This window comes from Brachypodium distachyon, chromosome 3, assembly GCF_000005505.3.
Source record: "Brachypodium distachyon strain Bd21 chromosome 3, Brachypodium_distachyon_v3.0, whole genome shotgun sequence".
Taxonomy (NCBI): domain Eukaryota; kingdom Viridiplantae; phylum Streptophyta; class Magnoliopsida; order Poales; family Poaceae; genus Brachypodium; species Brachypodium distachyon.
Window position 1 is genome coordinate 37,103,237 of NC_016133.3, and position 20,372 is coordinate 37,123,608.

General features: G+C 48.3%; 3 protein-coding genes across 7 annotated transcripts; 2 read left to right on the plus strand and 1 right to left on the minus strand.

Annotated features, from left to right (window-relative positions):
* The first annotated feature begins 2,523 nt into the window (after positions 1-2,523).
* Positions 2,524-6,884, plus strand: LOC100835951 (disease resistance protein RPP13). Of its 4 annotated transcripts, XR_001406556.2 has the most exons (4): positions 2,524-2,997; positions 3,481-4,490; positions 4,702-6,600; positions 6,735-6,884. XR_001406556.2 is itself a non-coding variant. In XM_024460590.1 (3 exons), exons 2-3 carry the CDS (start codon positions 3,499-3,501, stop codon positions 6,548-6,550), a joined length of 2,841 nt encoding a protein of 946 aa, XP_024316358.1. In that variant the 5' UTR covers positions 2,524-3,001; positions 3,481-3,498; the 3' UTR covers positions 6,551-6,785. The 4 variants fall into 4 exon arrangements, 3 of the variants coding, with proteins under 3 accessions (XP_024316358.1, XP_003572158.1, XP_024316357.1); XM_024460590.1 differs by having other exon boundaries at positions 2,524-3,001; positions 4,702-6,785; XM_003572110.4 differs by having other exon boundaries at positions 4,702-6,785.
* A 6,371-nt stretch (positions 6,885-13,255) lies between these two features.
* Positions 13,256-15,115, plus strand: LOC100825430 (2-methylene-furan-3-one reductase). The gene is made up of 4 exons (XM_003574381.3): positions 13,256-13,805; positions 13,914-14,237; positions 14,374-14,533; positions 14,613-15,115. The coding sequence occupies exons 1-4, from the start codon at positions 13,401-13,403 to the stop codon at positions 14,876-14,878; spliced, it is 1,155 nt and encodes a 384-aa protein (XP_003574429.1). The 5' UTR covers positions 13,256-13,400; the 3' UTR covers positions 14,879-15,115.
* On the minus strand, positions 14,944-19,032 carry LOC100836564 (phosphoglucan phosphatase LSF1, chloroplastic). Of its 2 annotated transcripts, XM_003572111.4 has the most exons (10): positions 18,601-19,032; positions 18,209-18,309; positions 17,293-17,746; positions 17,075-17,146; positions 16,854-16,975; positions 16,256-16,471; positions 16,007-16,115; positions 15,737-15,849; positions 15,428-15,575; positions 14,944-15,263 (listed from the first exon to the last, which is right to left on the minus strand). In XM_003572111.4, the coding sequence occupies exons 1-10, from the start codon at positions 18,952-18,954 to the stop codon at positions 15,141-15,143; spliced, it is 1,812 nt and encodes a 603-aa protein (XP_003572159.1). In that variant the 5' UTR covers positions 18,955-19,032; the 3' UTR covers positions 14,944-15,140. The 2 variants fall into 2 exon arrangements, with proteins under 2 accessions (XP_003572159.1, XP_024316359.1); XM_024460591.1 differs by lacking the exon at positions 18,601-19,032 and having other exon boundaries at positions 18,219-18,288.
* Positions 19,033-20,372: the final 1,340 nt, after the last annotated feature.

The window sequence follows — 20,372 nt, forward strand, 5'->3', positions numbered from 1 at the left end:
GCACCAAAAACTGAATTAGAAGTCCAAACAAACAGGTCCTTAAGACGTGACCAGAAGCACGAGGCAGGGCACGAGCAGTTGCACGGGAACGCATGATTTCAGGCGCCGATCGATGTGGAATCTTTTCTTTTTTAGCAACTTGGAATCTTTTTTCACACAATGCATAAAGCATGAACTACGAGTCCACCCGCGCTGGCGTTGGATGTTTATGGAACATTATCCTGTGCACTTGCAAATAAAATAATGAAGACGTTTTAGGGATACCAAGAACAAACAAGACCGAGCTGGTCCACCGTCGCGGGCAGGCCAATGGTAACCAGGGCTAGATGCTCGCGCCGTGATGGACAGCTAGGGTGTGGTGACAGCCTGTCGGAAAAAAGTGTTAATTAGACTCCTTTTTTAAGTGCTTACTTCTGTGTCATCAGGGGCGAAGCGTTATTGTACTGGTGTTGACACCTGTGGCCTGCCGTAATCCTTTTGTAAGCAAAGTGCCTTATTAAATTATAAAAAAAAAGACACCAGTCCATCAAAGATGACACCAGTAGTTCTAACTCCGCCCCTTGGTCAAATTATAAATTATATTTCATCAGTCTCATATTAAGTGACTCAAATTTGTCTAAATATGGATGTATCTATACCTTAAAATCGTCTAGATACATATAATAGAAAGTCACTTAATATGTGACGGTGGGAGTAAATATTAAGAAGTTTGTATTTTCTGCGGAAATTCTTAATTTGAGACAGAAGTAATATTGAAGTTCTCCATGCTCTTTGATATGCCATTTTCTAGGCTCTGTATTAATTGATGCACATAGCCATATGATATACAAAATCGACTCAAAACATGTCAATTTGTATTTGCATAGCTAGGTTGACTTTTAGAGATAAGCCACGCCAGAGGAAGAGGAGCCTCACTCCCCGGATTTCGTCGTGTGATCCGACGGAGGCCACTGAGGTGGATGGCCGCCCGGGGGATAGGCATATCCCGGTAGCTCTGCCGCTCTCCTATTGCTCCCTGTGTGCATGGTCGTCGACATTTCTATCTCGTTGCGCTCTCTTATGCTCCTTGCACGAATGGTTGTTGACCTTTCTTCTCATCGTCTCATTTAACCGCCCGAAATTTCAAAATTTCCCCGAATCCGTAAGTCTCTTTTGCAAGATGTTTGGGTGGAGTTGCGAAGGACTTCCAGGTGACAAGCAAGCTAGTCGATCGACTTTGCCTGCTCTCAGGTTCTTTGAGAGCTCTTGTTTTGTGGTGTATTTCCACCTCTCGGGCGCTAGCAGCACGAACTTGCATGAATTCATACGATAGAAAAGGAAGAAGATGATAGCTGGTCTTCTCCTCGAGCATCTGGAGGGGGTTTGGACCCTCACCATTCATTTGCTCAGATGGTTTGAGTTCCCCCTTCAGCACAACTTACCGTGGCAAATGTTCCCACTGTTTATAAGTCTGATTTTGATCGGTTGGGAGAACAACCTCTTTCTCCATGGTCAAAGCAGAAAGAAATTGATTTGGCGGAGGTTGGTTATTCAGAGGAGTCCATTCAAAAGAACAAAGAGCGCCGAAGATTCTTCCCGGAGCGTGGAGCTTTTGGTTTTTTATTGTTGGTTTTCTCTACGTTGAAGGTCGGAGATTAAGGTAATTCAAAATTTACAGGCGTCATCCCCGCGTTAGTTACAATCTGCTAGGGCACATTCAGTTTCGTCTTCAATGGCTTTTACTCCGGCTTGGTTTAGTAATTTGCATGATTGCATTTTTTCTAAAATGAAAGACATGCATGGCCCCTCAAACAACTTTCTGAAATTTTCAACAATTGAAATGATTTTAGACGAAAGATAAATAACTCTCTGCTGCGAATATTACTTAACTTATAAATGCTACCCCCTCCGTCTTTTTATAGGATTTTCTAGTTTTGACCCAAGTTTCAGCTTCAATGAAGGAGTATGTTAATTTGGTATTCTAGATGTTAAGTATATCTTTTTATAAATTTGATTAAAATTTCTCACCTGAGAGCATCTTATGAAAAGGAACAGAGCGAGTATTTTCTTTGTACCATGAGGCAATTTTCCCATATTGTGAAATAACCACTCAATTTAGTGTCAGTTAGGGTAAATTTTCTTGTATCTTGGTTCTGATCAATCACGGGGATAAGAAGCCCACCGGAACAGGATCCAGGCATGTCACTACTTTTATTTTGCTCCCCTCGGACGTATTAAAATGGGGTCCTTATCACGTTATTTTAAGCATTTTGTTGACATGACACATAACTAGTGAGAAAACTATGTCTTATGCTAGCAACTTCTCTTCTCGTAACTCACCAACAGAAAGGTATCAGCTCTTTCTCGTGAAATTATTAAATAAATGGAGTATTTTATATACCGCGTTAACAGACACTGCATTATGAGCTAAGGGACAGCGTTGAAGGAAAATGCGTTGAAACTTGAAACAGGCCTCATCCACCCTCCATCCTAATCGGATGGCCAGTAGCCCGTGGGAGTCGGACGTGTCGGCCACAGCGAGCGAGCGCAGCAGGGGAAGCGGGAAAAAAAAAAGCTTCGGTACTCTTCCGCGAAATTGTGCGGGCTCTTGCACGGCTCTCCCGCGGTGGGGAGCGAGCTCCGGCGCCGGCAGGCCCGTCCACGCCGCGCCGCCGCTGCGATAAGTACCTACGCCCCGCGCCGCCACCCGGACAGGCTCTTCCGCTCAGCGTCGCCGCCCTGACAGGCTCCTCCGCCAGCCGCGTCGCTCCGCTCTGACGGCTCCCTGCGACCCCTCCTCTCGACACAGCGTCCTCCGCCAGCCGTCGAGGCATAGCTTCGGCAGCCCACCGGACACGCACGTGTTGGACCAGGAGGCCCATGTGGTGCGGGAATTGGGATCAGGCCGCCGGACCAAGCGGCCCACGCCTCCTCTTCTTCCTAGCCACGCGTCACTGTCTAGCCCTGGTGTGCTCGTCGACGAAGGCGGCGTTCTCTCCACTGCTCCTCCCAGCAGAAGTAGGTATCTCTGCTAACTACGGTAGACCTCGTCAACGTCAACGGCCTCATAGCTATTGCTTTCCATAGAGTCTCCTTTTCTTGTTGGACGTATTTCATTCTCATATTGGTGTTTTGGGTGTCGGGGGAGACGAATTGAGTGTGATTTATTTTGTTTACTTGTGATGCATATTTTGATTGTGCTTATGCAAGTGCCAAAAGAATTATTCTAGGCTACTTCCTAACATACTGTGGAAGGTAATGAATTGAATTATCCAAAGATCTGTAATACGAGTACAAATTGCTCATTGCATACCTCTATGGATGGCTAGATGAAATTTTTGTACTCCCTCTGGCCAGACTTACTCGTCGCAGATCTGTAGTGCTTTGTACTAAATCTGTGACAAGTAATTCCGGTCGGAGGGAATAACACTCTTGCTTTGCAGATGAATGTACTGATTATCTTGCTTTGCAGATGAATGTACTGATTATCTTACTTTGCAGGGAAATTAAGAGAAACTAATGGAGGTTGGTGCAGCTGTAGTCGGTGCCCTACTGAAGAGCACCCTGCCTAAACTCTTGGCGGCGATAGGAGAAAAAAGGAAGCAGCTGAAAGGCCTTGAGGTTGATGTTGGATCCATCAACTGTGAGCTCGAGTTGATCCAAAGCATCATTGGTTGCTCGAGTGGCATTGTTGTTAGTGATCGTTGGATTGCGCAACTCCGACGCTTGGCAGATGACATCAAGGACTGCATAGACCGCTTCCACGTTGGGAAGACGGCAAGGACCCGTTTTGCTGGCCAGATTGCTGACCTCAAGAAGAGATCGAAGGATACACGGAAGCAGTTAGAAAGCCATATCCGGATGGCTAAATCTGGCGGTGCATCGACCTCCACAGAACAAACTCCTCTGACTGCTGATCGTCCCGTGGGCATGAAGGATGCGGAGCAGGAGCTTCTCGGTCTTTTGCAGAGCGAACCGGAGGGGAAGCTGAAGGTGATCTCCATCATTGACTTCGGTGGCCATGGTAAGACTCTTCTGGCCAAGCATGTTTACCATGACAGGGATGTCCGCAGTCAGTTCCCTCAGCGTGCTTGGGTCCTTGCTGCCGGCAAGGAAGCGCCAGTGGTTCTCAAGGAGATACACCAGAAAGTGCTTCTTTTAAATGAGCAAGCCGATGTACATGCTGGTAGCTCCAGCATAGCCGTCCCAGTCGCACAAGTTGAGAAGGGCAAGGACATCCAGAAGGAGGTTCAGGTTCAGGAGAATCTTCTATGCACGTATGTCAAGAATGCTGCTAATACCTCTACCTCCAGCGACGACGACGAGCGTGTTGACTCTGAAGGCATACATGCTGCGACTGAGAGTACCTCCAACAATAATATGGATGAGAAGGGCAAAGGCGTGCAGATTATTGTGGAGGAGATACATGAGAATGGTGTTCATGATGCTGAACTTGGTGCGAGTACCTCCAATGCCGACCAGCAGGCGGTAGTGCTTCAGAAGACCAGAAGGTGATTGCAGACATTCCACAGCACTGGTTAAATTTTATCCATTCATCGAAAATGTGTTTTCTTGTTTTCTGGAAAGGTTTTCAAAGTGCAACTTGATAAACTCCTGGCAATTAGATGCTAAGCGTGCACTTGAACTGTGATGCCGGCTATGGTTATGAGTCATAAGACAATGGATATGTACTAACTCTTTTTCTTCTTATTTCTATCTCAGGTATTTGATTGTAATTGATGACGTAGAGATGGAAGAGCTGCACGACATAATATCTGCCTTCCCTTGGGCTGATGGAGTGGGTGGCAGAATTATCATGATGACGACCATTCAGTCGGAAGCCACACGCTGCAGATGTGGTAATGGTTTACCACTTGCTCTGGATAGCACATCCCAGTTTTTCATTAGAGAGCTCACAGAGACTGGATTTGAAGAAGCCTGCCTCAAACTTTGTGATGATGCATTAGAGAGGATGCAACGCTGCAACTTTCAGATTCTATCTAGCCTTGCTCTCCATGACTTGTTGCTTTATTTCTGCCTGTTTCCGCGTGATCATCCTGTCAGGAGGAATCCTCTAATAAGGCGATGGCTAGCTGAAGGACTTGTACAACCAGAAAATGTGGCAGTCCAGAATTTGGAGACCCTCATCAACCGCAATATCATTCATCCCATTCAAGTAGGCCAAAATGGGAAGGTGAGCAGGTGCCAGCCTCCGGGCATGATGCTTGACCACATCTCCGACAAATCCATGTCAGAGAATTTCATCACCTTATTCTGTGGTGAGACCAGTGAACCGGAGCATGTCCGCCGGCTTTCTCTCCATCCTGACAGTGCTACAAACGGTCGCTTGAACTTGCCCAAGGATTTATCTCGTCTTCATACTCTGGCGGTATTCCCTACTGCAGATGTTGCCAATTATGAAGATAATTTGAATTATTCCAAGTATGACCTACTGCGAGTGTTGGATCTGAAAGAATGTTCCCATCTGAAAGAAAAACATCTGAAGAAAATATGTGACCTCGTACTGCTGAAATATCTGAGCCTCGGGGACACTATTGGTCAGGTTCCAAGGAAAATATCCAGGCTCCAACTGTTAGAGACACTCGACATGAGGAGAGCAGAAACAGTGACAGTGCCCGTACAAGTCATCCTGCTGCCCTCCTTAATAAACCTCCTTGGAAAGTTTCAACTTGTTGAAGATGATCACAAAAGCAAGATCCATGAACTCGAGAAGTTCTTGTCAGAAGACAGTAAACTGGAGAGGCTTTCAGGATTTGTCACTAGCAATACCGAAGGATTTCCACAGTTGATGTGTCATATGGGACGGTTGAGGAAGGTGAAAATATGGAGTGACTCCACTGCAGCTGAAACAAACTTGACTCATCTTTCAGAAGCCATCCAGAAATTCATTCGTAAGGGCCTCGATATGACCAGAACTGATCGGTCCCTTTCTATTGATTTCCATGCATGCTCAGCAAAGTGTTCAAAACCATTAATGGAGTCTTTGCAAGCTGCAGGCCGTCTTACCTCGCTCAAATTGCATGGCAAGCTGACACGATTCCCTCAGTTTGATGCAAAGCTAGTTGAGGAGCTTTGCCTTGCATGGACCAATCTTAGTGGGGATGCTATTCTAGATGGCTTGAGTGTGTTGAAACTGAAACTGAAATATCTGAAGCTGGTTGAGGATGACCTTGGTCCCCTCGACATACGGCCTCACTTCAAACGGCTGGAGCGGATATGTCTCGTGGGCGTGCAAAGCCTGCACGGCATAACAATCCGCGCAGGAGCTCTGCCTCGTCTTACCTCACTCCATATACTCAGTGAAGCTCTAGGTCTTCTTCCTGGCATCGACATCACACAGCTCGGAGGACTAGAGGAAGTTGCACTCCATTCTGGAGTCGATCAAGGAATAAAGGATGGATGGCAGAAAGCTGCAAGGAACCATCATAAAAGGCCCAACCTTCTGTTCATTGATCATCCCAACTCCAACAGAGATCGAGATCCTCAGCTTCTCGGAACAAACGTGGCAACTGCAAAAAAACTTCATTTGCAAAACTTCTTTCCTCCATGAAACACAAGGTTTTTTGTGGTTATCGTGATTCTTGAAGCAGTTGAACTGCAGTAAGTTTTGTATATATCCTCAGGTTCTGCCTTTTCATCTTCACTCGTAGCTTCTGTTCAAGCGTATTACATCGCTGGTGCCATTTAAGGTAATCGAGACACAATGACTTCAAGGCCTCTTTGTTTGACCGCAGTGTAAAACTTGGCAATCAATAATGGAGGCACGTTCCAGTTTTCTGCAAGAATCGACGCTACCAAGATGCTTCGTTTTCTCCCTTTCCGGTCTATGTACTGTTTTCTATAATCTATAGCAAGGGGCTGTTTAGTCGCTACTGTTTTCTTTTCATGGAGTAACAAGAATAGTTTACCATGCTACCAGTAGTAGTGCTCCAGTACTAGCTGATAGAATTGGATTGAGGTTTGGGATTGACCACCCAAAGGTGGCCTCCTGTTATCTCATACATATATGGGGCTCAATACAAGATATACATGGGAGGTAATCAATCATGATCCTAACCATAAAGGCCGGTTAACAATAATACCAGCGCTATTAAAGGAGAGGATATGTCAAGATCCTAACATCCCCCGCAGTCGTAACGGGAGATTCTCGGACGCTGAGACTGGATCGGAAGTCCAAAAACAACGGCGATGGTAGGCCTTTGGTGAAGATGTCCGCGAACTGTCGAGATGATGGCACATGAAGAGCTCGAATGTGCCCCAGCGCAACACGATCACGAACGAAGTGAAGATCGATCTCGATATGTTTGGTGCGTTGGTGCTGGACAGGGTTCGTGGACATGTAGATGGCGCTCACGTTGTCGCAGAAGACAACCGTGGCACTGGGGAGCGGGCGATGAAGCTCGTGGAGAAGTTGGCGGAGCCAACTGGCTTCAGCGATGGCGTTGGCGACGGCGCGATACTCGGCTTCGGCACTTGAGCGCGAGACAGTGTGCTGGCGCTTCGAGGACCAAGAGATGAGGTTGTCGCCGAGGAAGACGCAGTAGCCGGACGTGGAGCGACGAGTGTCCGGGCAACCTGCCCAGTCCGCGTCGGTGTAGGCAACGAGACGGTCGGTGGGCGAGGGAGTGAGCTGAAGACCGTGACGCAAGGTGCCCTTGACGTATCGAAGAACCCGCTTGACCAGGGACAAGTGCTGCTCTCGAGGGTCGTGCATGTGCAAGCAGATTTGCTGCACAGCGTAGGCGATGTCGGGGCGAGTGAACGTCAGGTACTAGAGAGCACCGGCGAGGCTCTGATATTCCGAGGGATCGACAACCGGAGCACCAGCCGCGGCGGCGAGCTTGGGTGAGGTGTCCACGGGTGTCGAGGCCGGGTGGCAGGAGCTCATGCCAGCACGCTCGAGGATCTCAAGAGCGTACTGAGTCTGAGACAAGAACATCCCTTGGGAGTCACGTCGAATGGCGAGGCCGAGGAAGTGATGAAGCTCGCCCAGGTCGATCATGGCAAACTCGGCGCTGAGAGCGGTGATGACGCGCTCAAGCAGTGTCGGAGTAGAGGCCGTGAGGATGATGTCGTCGACGTACAGCAAGAGATAAGCTGTACCGAGAGTACCATGGAGGATGAAGAGCGACGTGTCGGACTTGGAGCAGGTGAAGCCGAAGGTGGTGACGAAGGTTGCAAAGCGATGGTACCAAGCACGGGGTGCTTGCTTCAGACCGTAGAGAGCACGGTTGAGGCGACACACGTGGTCGGGGCGCGTGGCCTCGACGAAGCCGGTAGGCTGGTGACAGAACACCACCTCGGAGAGTTTCCCATGGAGAAAGGCGTTCTTGACGTCAAGTTGCCGAATCTTCCAGTTGAGGGAGAGGGCGATGGAGAGGATCGTACGAATGGTGGCCGGTTTGACAACCAGACTGAAGGTCTCGTCGAAGTCCACGCCGTGCTCCTGAGAGAAGCCACGCAGCACCTAGCGTGCTTTGTAGCGGCCGAGGGTACCGTCAGGTTTGAATTTGTGACGGAAGACCCATTTGCCGGAGACGACGTTGGCGTTTGAGGGAGGACGAATGAGATCCCATGTGTCGTTGGCGAGGAGGACACCGTACTCGTCGGTCATAGCAGCGAGCCAGTTCGGGTCTTTGAGAGCACCACGAACGGACTTGGGGACCGGCGAGGGAGAGGCGACGGTGTTGACGTTGAGGTTGAGACGCTCCCGGGGGCCAATGTGCTTGCCCGCTTGCCGACGTGTCACCATCGGGTGTTGCAGGACTGGAGCAGCCGGTGGCGCAGGCGATGGAGAGCGCGGAGTCGAGGACGCGGACGAGGTCGACGGGTCGGAGGCGCCAGCGATCGCACCAGAGGACGGCTCGGCGAGGGAGCCGCGTCCGCTCGAGAACGCCTCATCGAGAGAAGCCCAGCCTGGCGTGGAGGCAGGTAGCCTAGCAGAGGCGGGTGGCCCAGCAGCGTGCTGGACCGTGGAGGCGCCTGGCGTGGCCGGCGTGGAGGAGGCCGGCGAGGACCACGGAGGCCCAGTATTCCGGCACAGTCCAGCGTGCATGGGCGGCACGGGGACCGAGGCGGGTACGTCGATCGGCGACACGGGGGCGGTGGCCTGCTGCACGTTAGACAGAGAGAACGAAGGTGCAAAAGGAAAACGAGTTTCGTCAAAGATCACGTGGCGAGAGATAATTATTCGACGTGACTCGAGATCCATGCAACGATAGCCGCGGTGGTTGGAGGCTTAACCGAGAAAAACGCATGCAACAGAACGATGAGAGAGTTTATGTGGCATGGTGGCGGCAATGTTGGGGTAGCAGAGACATCCAAAGGTGCGTAAGAGAGAGTAGTTAGGAGGAGTGGAGAAGAGACCAACGAAAGGACACGAAGATGTAGTGGCTTTTGTCGGCAGTCTATTGAGGAGGTATGTGGATGTATGGAGAGCTTCTACCCAAAAGTTGGAAGGCATGTGTGCTTGAAACAACAGAGTGCGAACAATGTCGTTAACTGTACGAATAATACGTTCAGCTTTACCGTTTTGGGGAGAGGTGTAGGGGCATGAGAAACGGAGGAGAATCCCGTGTGTAGCACATAGGTCCTGAAGGGCACGGTTGTCGAATTCGCGTCCATTGTCGCACTGAATAGCTTGAAGAGACAGAGAGAATTGAGTGGCGACATAAGAGCGAAAGTTAGACAATAACGAGAAAACATCAGATTTACGACGAAGGGGATACGTCCATAAAAAATGAGTGTAATCATCAAGAATGACAAGAAAGTATTTGAACCCAGAAACACTCTCAACAGGTGAGGTCCATAAATCACAATGAATTAATTCAAAAGGACGACGAGTACCGGTGGTAGACGCTGAAAACGGCAGTCGTACATGACGACCAAGCTGACAAGCATGACATAAACTAGGGTCCTCGGACACTTTATTGAAGGGAGCAGCGGAGGATGACGCGAGGCGGCGAAAGGCGTCGTATCCAGGATGACCAAGACGCCGGTGCCAAAGATTGGAGTCGTCGGTGGAAGCTGTGAGTGCGTGCAGAGGAACAGTAAGAGGATAGAGATCACCCGTACTACTGCACCTGAGAATCACGACCCCTGTCCTGAGATGCTTCACAGAGAAACCCCATGGGTCAAATTCAACTGAACAATAATTATCAGTAGTAAATTGACGAACAGAGATTAGATTTTTGATAATGCGAGGAGTAACATGCGAGGAGTAACAAGAACATCACGAAGAGTAAGACGACGTCCAGGATGGGAAGATGAGAGAAAAACATGGCCGGAGTGGGTGACGGGAATAGAAGAACCGTCACCGACGACGACATGATGATGAGGAGGATTATTCGAGAGGGAAGTGAGATTACCGGCGTCCAAAGACATATGAGCGGAGGCTCCGGTGTCCATGGTCCATTCGGTGGGAGTCTGGAGACTCATGGTGTTGAAGTAGTTTGCGAGGGCGGAGGGGTCCCAAGTCGGGGCCGAGGCAGCGCCATACGGAGGGTAGGCGGCGTAGGAGGCCGTCGCGTGCGCCGGCGGCATGGGCATCGCCATGTAGCCGTGTGCGGGAGGACGGGGCGCTGGCATGTAGGGGCGGGGCGCCGGGGCGGTGTAGGGGCGAGGCCCAAGGAGCCCGGCGTGGTTGCCGTAGCCCGGACCGGCCATCGGGTACATGTGGATGGCGCCGGTCCAGGGATTCTGCGGGCTGGGGAAGGGCGCGGCAGCGGTGGTCTTCTTCTTCCCCTTGTTACGACCAGGGGCGGCAGGAGCGCCGGAGACCGGAGGGGCGCCGTAGCCAACAGGTGGGGACGCGAGAGGACCACGCGGACCGCCAGCGGGAGGGGCAGAGTAGAAAGCCGTAGGCGGCGTAGGGGCAGACGAACGCGCGTTGGAGGGCTTTAGTTCCTGGAGGAGCAGCATGTTGCGGAACTCGAGGAAGGAGGGGAAGGATTTGAGAAGCGGCACCGGATTGCCCACGTCCTCGTACTTCTCGTCGAGGCCCTTGATGATGTTCCACACCAGGGCGTCGTCGGTGACCGGGGCGCCGACGTTAGCGAGCGCATCAGCGACTATCTTCTGCTCAAGGCAGTAGGCAGTGATGGTCTTGTCCCCTTGCACGATGTTGCGGAACTTCTGGCTGAGGTAGCCCGCCCGCGCCCGCTGATTGTCGCGGAAGAGGGCGGTGATGCGGGTCAGCACGTCTGCGGCGGTGGTGGTGGCCGCCATCACCATGTCGGTGATCTCGGGGCTGATGGAGCCATAGAGCCAACGGAGGACAGTGGAGTCCATCCGCTGCCACTCGTCGGCGGCGGCGGGAGGAGGGACCGCGTCGAGGTGATCCGTGAGCCCCTATTGCGTGACGGCGATGAGGAGGAAGTTGTGCCACTTGGAGTAGTTGGAGGCCTTGAGGTCGAGGGTGACGGGGATCAAGGACTTGATGCTCTGGATCGCGGTGGCCTGCGCCCATAGGGCAGCGAGGGGATTGGCAGGGGCGGCCATGGAGGAGGAGGAAGGAGAGGGTGAGGGGTGGCGGCGTCTGGTGCCGCTGACCCTAGGGCGGCGGCGGTAGAACTGGAGGGGTGCGGAAGCTAGGCCAGATCGTTTGGCTGATACCATGATAGAATTGGATTGAGGTTTGGGATTGACCACCCAAAGATGGCCTCCTGTTATCTCATATATATATGGGGGTCAATACAAGATATACATGGGAGGTAATCAATCATGATCCTAACCATAAAGGCCGGTTAACAATAATACCAGCGCTATTAAAGGAGAGGATATGTCAAGATCCTAACACTAGCTATTGTTATGTTTTCTTTTATCACGGTATTTTTCGAACAGAGTTTGAAAGACACAGTAAACTGTAAAGTAACAGAATTGCTTGGTTACACCCAATAATAACACAGAAAAGTTCTTAAGGCTTTTATGTACGATATCGTTGTCTTATACTCAAACTAGAATTTGCAAGATGTATACTGTCATGTGGGCTGGTACCAGCAGGCCACCAAGGAGGAGTGCGGTGGCAGCAGATTATAGGGATAAACTTCCCAGTTCAAGGTGACCTTGCGGCAGCCAAGAATTGCATCCTACGATCTTAATTCGGTCTCTGTCAGAGCTTGGTGGGGTACAATCTTCAGAGGGAAGCTGACTGTCGCGCAGAAATGGCATTTCTTTTGCAGCTTATGTGCTATGGCAGATCTGGATCGAGCGAAGTCAGAGAATTTTCAGGCTTAATGCTTCCTATTCCGATTCTGTGCTGAGTTTTGTGTGTGAGAACTTCAGCCTTATGATTCTGTGCCGAGTTTTGTGTGTGTGAACTTTAGCCTCGTGATGGAGGCGGATGAGGACTAGCTTTTTCTTCTTGCTGTACCGCCGAGGCTATTTGCTGTAGTCTTGGGTCCAGGGTTACCCTCCAGGAGTCTTTAGAAAGTAGTGCATTCCTTCCCCAATAAGTCCTAGTTTTGTCATAACTATTTTTTCTGAAGAATAATAGCAGGTGCTCTGCTTTTGCATTCAGGAGTAGAGGTACGACTAACAGTAGTTAGGAGAATTCCTTCAAAACAACAGTTGTTAGGAGAAGGCCACACAAAATAACAAACAAAAAGAAAGAAAGAAAGAGCCTGATACTGCCATGGCAGCTCAGCTGTACAGACAAACAAAAACTAGACCGAAACTGCCTCCATGAGGAGCCCAAAATCATTTTGTCATGAGTTAAGGGTTTGTTTGGTTTGAGTCCCATTTGTCCTACCAAAATTTGGCAAATCAAATAATTGTAGTTTCCGTTGTCCTTGAGTTGGCAACTTCGACAAAAAAAAATTAAACTAGAGTTAACTAAATTGGCTTGCCAAATAATTGGCAATCATCTAAACAACTACCAGTCAATAAACAAATTTTTTTTTCGACAGGACAATAACCAAAATTCAGCATGCCGCATCTTGGCACCAAACCAAACACACCCCAAATTTGTCAAAGTTTGACCAAAGTTTAATGTATCAACATCTAGATTTTTGTATTTCATAAATTTAATCAAAGTTTTTAATTTTTTTAATTACGACAAATCTAGCATTTGAAACGAACGAACGAACAAACTAGGGAGTATATTTTGGCCACACGTACATCGTTCGATGGGAACGGGCCGTCCCGTCCCATCTTTGGCACGTACGTCACCACAAGATCCTACAGAAGAAGACAACCAGCAGAACTTTCTCCAGACCCCTTGTCAGATCACAGACACGAATCTCAACCAGATCGGGTCCTTTATCTCCCAGAGCCATTCCCCGCCACTCCCAACTGCCGCAACGGATAATAAGCTTAAGCAAGCGCAAGAACACACACACTGATAATCGCTGACACGGAAGAAGAATACGAAAACAAGAGGGGAATACAAAAGACTTACAAAGATGCAGGCTTTCCTCTCTTCTTCGTCGATCCTCGCGAACCCATGCCCCAGATCCTTGTTCCCGCGTCCATCCACACAATCCCAGCTTCTCCTCTCTTCCGTTTCTGGCGCGAGGACGAATGCTGCTGCTGCTGCCAGCGCGAGAAGATCCAGCGGCCGGTGCGTGGCGACGCCGGCGTCGTCATCCCCAGCGGTGGCCGCGGTCGCCACAGATGTGCCGGCGAAGATGAAGGCGTGGGCGTACGATGAATACGGAGACACCGGCGTGCTGAAGCTCGACGAGGCCGTGTCGGTGCCAGCGGTGGGCGACGACCAGGTGCTGGTCCGGGTGGCGGCGGCGGCGCTCAACCCCGTCGATTCCAAGCGCCGGATGGGCAAGTTCAAGGCCACCGACTCCCCTCTCCCGGTTAGCTTGCTAGCTCCGGCGTTGCTTTGCTCTTCTTTAATTTCACTTCCCTTCCAACACTTCCTAGCTCTTGGATTCATGAATCGGGTGGTTGATCGATCTGTGTAGACCGTGCCGGGATATGACATGGCCGGCGTCGTCGTCAAGGTCGGCAGCCAGGTGAAGAGCCTCAAGGAAGGCGACGAGGTGTACGGCCACATCAGCGAGAAGGTCCTGGAGGGCCCCAAGCAGTTCGGCTCGCTGGCGGAGTACACCGCCGTGGAGGAGAAGCTGGTGGCGCTCAAGCCCAAGAACATCGACTTTGCGCAGGCCGCCGGTCTGCCGCTCGCCATCGAGACCGCCCACGAGGGCCTGGAGAGGGCAGGCTTCTCTGCCGGCAAGTCCATCCTCGTCCTCGGTGGCGCCGGCGGTGTAGGGTCCCTTATCATCCAGGTCAGACATTGCTGCTGCTGCTGCTTCGCTTCAATCTGAAAATGCCTTTGCAAGGCTGAATTTTCTGTCCAGTTCAGCAATATAACACTGAACATTTTTACCATGGTGTAATGTTTGCTCTTGGTGCACAATGAAGTTGGCGAAACAAGTCTTTGGTGCATCCAAGGTGGCTGCGACAGCCAGCTCGCCGAAGCTTGAGCTTCTGAAGAGCCTCGGAGCCGATGTGGCCATTGACTACACTAAGGAGAACTTTGAAGACATGCCAGAGAAGTACGATGTCGTGTTCGACGCAGTCGGTAAGTTCACCATCAGAAGATTGACAAAATAAATCAAGTAGTCCTCAGCTGACATATTCTCCACAATGCCGGGTTTCAGGTCAGGGTGATAAGGCCGTCAAGGTGGTGAAGGAAGGTGGCAGTGTAGTTGTCCTCACCGGCGCTGTCACTCCTCCAGGATTCCGGTTTGTGGTCACCTCTGATGGATCTGTCTTGGCGAAGCTCAACCCTTACCTCGAGTCCGGGAAGGTGAAGCCGGTCGTCGACCCCAAGGGGCCATTCTCTTTCCCCCAGGTTGTGGAAGCATTCTCCTATCTTGAGACTGGGAGAGCCACTGGCAAAGTAGTTATTTCACCGATTCCATGAGACCGGCGAATGGCAGAAATTGCTATCAGACCATGCGGGAGTCACAGCTTCTAGACTGTATCAAATAGACTAAAGTGAAGTTTATTTCAGGTACAGTTCATAGAATTACAAATGGTATAAACTGTGCTGAACCACTGATTGGTGTGCAGTTTGATTTGAAAGGACATACAGTAAAGAAAGATCTCTCTGTATCCACGAGTTTTATGTAACTACAGAATTGCCGGTTCTCCATTGCCAGTTCAGCTGTGTATCGATGAGATGTTTATTGCTTGGGAGCCAATCTGATCGGGCAGATAGCAAATGCCATGCGGCGTGCCGCAAAGGCCAGTGAGAACCGTTCATCCTCGGTCAGCGCCCTCTCTATAACCTTGACAACAGTTGGATCCTGCCATTGGAGATTACACTTTATCATATACTAGTTGGCTATAATTAAATGGGGTTACCTACTTACATTAGAATGTTCCTTAAGAAAACAGATATCTCCAATGAAAGGATGAATTATGAGAATATGTATCTAATTAGCATACAGATAGGTAGGGGTTCGAATACCCTTATCTGCAGTTGGCTGGGAGCTGGCCGAATCCGGGCAATGTCACCAACTCTGATCACATTGTTGACGTTTCCATGTTCATCTGTCTCTGATGGCAATGAAGTCGAGTGCCTCCACTGACCCCCAACTATGAACTTGTAATAGTACCTGAACGAGTATAGGTTAGCTGCAGATAATAAAGCATCCGAAGAAAATAGATCAGAAGTCAAACCAAAATGCCAAGTTGTTATCTGTATTATACTAAAAGATTTCCAAGGCACAGATGAATCTTGTTACAGAATCTTCAGAATCAAGAATTAACAACTTACTTTCCATGTCGAAGTCGAACTTCAGCTTCATGTCTCGACCCACCCTGGTGGTTACACTTCAGTTTGTCTTTCCAGTTACTTGTGAAATCTCCGATTAATTCCACCTCCTCACCCTGCATAACATTTGTAGCATTCAACTCCCTCAGGTCAGTAATTATGAAGATCAACACAGAAATCAAGTCTGTGCTGGATAAAACCAAAGATTTTCACAGGAAAAGCATACTGCTCAATGCCTGCTCAATGGTACATTCTGTTATGGAGAAAATTTACCTCCCGACCATTGTTCCAAACAAAGCACACTGAATGTGTAGGAGTGCCATCATGTCTTCCATTTTCAACTAATTGAATGAGATCCCAAGTTGCCCAAACGATTGCCGCTCTGCGTATTGAAACAAAAAGGTTAGCTCAAACAATAACCACGACAACAGCTGAAACAGTGCGAGTATTAGAGGAACCAGTCTGCTCTTTTACTGAGGTTCAATCCAGACAAATAAGGAAAACAAAATCAACTAAAATTACCTGTCAGGTCTACATGAGTGCAAACCAGTGATGAACTTGTGAGCAATATGAAGAGGTGTATCTTGAACCCAATGTAGATATGCAATTACACATGCTGGTGATCTATCATATCCAGTGGTACAAGTCACATATATACGGTAGTTCTTCCTTATAAGGCGCAAAAGAAGACCAACACAAAAAGGAAGCTTCTTTCTCAGGTCCATGGAATCAACCTCTCTGAAAAAGAAAAGAAAAGAAGGGCGTCTATAATTCATGAATATCATATTGGAACTAAAAATGGCAAGCATGCAGTGACTAAACAGGTAAGAACAATACTGCTACCAAATAGAACAGTACATAGCAAAGATAGTACCTAACACCAAGTACTATACTGGCCAGTATCATCTACATTACTGTATAATTAAACTCCACAATGAACTCCATAATGAAGGAAGAATAAATATATATTTCAACAGAAAAGAAGACTAGTGCAATTACTCGTTGAAATGAGAACAGATTACAGCATTCTCAATATTACTTATCTAAGAAACTGTAGCCAGCTAAGTTTTTCATTCTTGTCTACTAATAAGATGATGAAGGAAAAAAAAACATATCCTACCGTATAGGGTAGTTAATCATCAAGATGTTATTCTCACGGCAAGAACTGTTGATTGCCTCTGAATTGATTCCCCAATTAATGCGCTCACTTTCACTTTGGAAATTCAGGACAGCAGTAATACCCTGGAGCCTTTTAAAATATCAGAAACTAAACTGAACAGTAAAAGGCCAGGTAAAATTGAACAAATAAGATTTCTGCTGATTGTAATGCCAGAAACCTACCACAGTCTCTGATAACATCTTCACATCCTTTTCTGTTTGTATGCATGATCCAACAAATATTTGTTCAGTAATCTGTTAAAAGAATAAATCAAATATTCAAATAACTTGTATACTTGTTGATAAGGTAATGCTCAAATCTTGAAAGTATATCTACAGCACCTTCATGTAGGATCCCATATATAGAAAACTAACAAGAGGGAAAAGAATAATTTGCTGACCTTGCTGTATTGCATACCAAGTGAATGGTTATAGTACAGTTCGCCTTTAGCACGGTCTAGTGCTTTAATGTACTCCTCCAACGGAAAGCTACCATGTGCCCATTCAGCATCTAGATCATCCTCATCAGAGTATAAGCCAACAATCTCACTTATCCGATTTGCAAGGTTCGTACTCTTCCTATTTAATCCATCTTTCTCACGAGATAAAAGTGACCATCCTTGAGCACTTAGCAGCCTAGGACAAAACATAGCAAATCCAGAATTCCCATTTCCTGGAGAAGACTCGTTCAGTTTCGAGGACAATTGAGCACTATTCCAGGTAGCAAGAGCAACCCTCCCCCTGTTAAATAGGATATGATAATCTTCATTTTGATGCAACTGATGTATCGGATAAGGAGCAAATGGCCGTTCAAGTACAAGATTACATGGTCCTGACTTTTCCTTCAGCGCCATCCTGCAGATAAGTTATAGAGAACATATGACCAAGACAAATAGTACAAGTTCCAACTTCCAAGAGTGCTCATTAGTTGATTTAGTTCCATCCTACTTTCCACAATTCGTTCATAAATTTAATTGATAATGTTTTGATGGAATGGTACAGTTAATACCATCATTAACTCACTCCTTTCCTTTTTGTTGGGTAGATTACTGTATTACAAGCTTGTTGCGAGCATTTGCCTACAACTTTAGATATATTTCAGTTAAAATATGCCATCTTATCTTGTTCCCTAATTTTGATATGCGACAAAATTGTAACTCACAACATTTCAGCTCTAGGTTGCAACAGATATACAGCATAACAGAAAATACCTCCTATCACAACTATTTGTCTATGATACTCTGAAAAAAACGAAGAGAGATTAAAGGGATACACTTGTTTCAGCTACAGCATATAGAAACTGTACAGGTGTCATACTCCGTGTCACCTAGGTCTTTGATGTTAACAAGGCTCTCGCTCTGGCCTGCCTTCTTGAGCGTATCACCGACCATGATGATCCGCGACTTCTCCGCATTCCCCTGCCACAGATGCAGAATCAACAGTCAGTTAAGCTGCAGGAACGTCCCGAAATATACGTATATACCCGATGGCACCGACAGACTAGAGAGAGGTGGCAAACTATCGTTTCCACAATAATGCAACGACAAAAATAATACTAGTTCAGTAGCTCTGATTGTTTGGCACGTAGGAAGTAATGCCAGTATCCCTCGAACGCAGAGAAGTACTAGAAACGATCAGCTCAAGTGAAGTGAGCAACAGAATCAGAATGGAAGGCGTTACGGGGACGAAATATGCATGTGGCTTATTACCCCTCTCTTGAGGGAGTGCACGAAGACGCGCCCGTTGACGGCGAGCGCGAAGCGGACGCCGAGAGGGCGGTCGACGGCGACCATGTACTCGTTGAGGTTCATCCTGACCGTCGCCACCGCTTCCTCGGGCTCGTCCTCCGTCTCCCCGCCCGCCATCGCCACGGCGACGCCCAGCCTCCTCCTCCACCCGCTCCTCCTGCCCGTCCACCAAGCGGCGGAGGCGCGAACCCTAGACGCCGACGGCCGGGCCACTGATCTGACTCTGACACCACCCGGGACGCCAGTGGCGGCACCGGCGGCAGAGGGCGCGGCGAGGAGGGCAATGTTTGGGGCGGGGACGAGGTGGAGCGCCATGGGTTGGGATCTGATCGGGCGGCGATCGAGGGAGGGAGGGGCAAATGGCCGCGGGATCAGGGCGGGGGAGGGGGGGACGGGGGATGGGAGGGATGGGAAGTGTGTGGAAAGAAACTGAAAGCGGAAGGGAAGGGAAGTGCTTGGGAGTTTGCGCGCGCCCAGCAGGCCCGCACGGACGGACAGAGCCGGGCCCCATCTTGCCAGTGTACGATAAACGTGACTGCTACAGAGGCCGATGCGTTTGCATAGTTGCTTGTACTTGTTCTCTGAACCTGATAGGCTGATAGCACCAAATGTTTCATATCCCAGTGAACCAAACCTTTTAGAATGCCAGCTGAATCTTACTATACAAAAGGAAAATAGAGCAAAAGTGTAGCGACGAGCGCAATGGAAGCAACCTACACCATGAAAATGAGCTTGTAATTGTAAGCAATACAAGCATGCTAGTAGCATGCAAAATGGATCTTCATGCGTAGATAGAGGTGAGAGAAAGTGGAAGACATTCAACGGTAAGAGGTGTGGTAAAAGAGGCTATGGTAAATATGAAAAAAAAACCTTGGCGCTAGCACCCAATGCTAAGGAAATTAAATTGTTCTCACAAATTTTTAGCACTTTAATAGATGTAAGCGATATCATCTTTAGCATCAATATCCAATAGGTGATTCAGGGATGGATTGGCCGTTGGCAACTTGCCGGGCACGTAATGCACGACACGGAGAGCGTCATAAGTATATGGTAAAGGAAGGTTAGAGAAGTGAATGGATAGAGAAAGTTGAGGTGTTCACTTTGGCGCCTAACTTATGAGTAGCAATTATAGGGACGCTCATGCTCTTAAATGGTACTCCCTCCGTCTCATATTAAGTAACTCAAATTTATACGAATATGGATATATCTATGCCTAAAACGCGTCTAGATACATGTAATAGAAAATCACTTGATATGGGACGGAGAGAGTACATGTGTAGTTAGACAATAGGGCTGCTAGTTTTCAAAGTGTACATGCTATGCTCTTGAAAACTAGCAGCCCTATTGTCATGACATGGTCCAAACGGACCAATTGATGTCGAAGAAATCAATCAGTGGTGATCATGAGGGGGAAAATTCACTCTAACCTAGAGTTTGTTCTCCGCGCCATTTGGGGACAAGCCGTGTATGTCATGACGTCGTGGATATGGGAGCGATAAATCTACAAAATGGTGTTTTCGCTGGCTATGCCCTTTATTTTAAAAATAACAAAATCATATTTTAAAGCTTTGAATTTTTTTCTGAATTTTCTCTAGCAAGTATAGATGTTTTTAGGTACCTATACATTTTTGTCGAAAAATACATTGATTTGCGTTCTGTGCAAAAATCACAAACTGTAAATTTATTTGGAATCTACAAATTTGTGATTTTTACACAAATCACAAATTATTGTA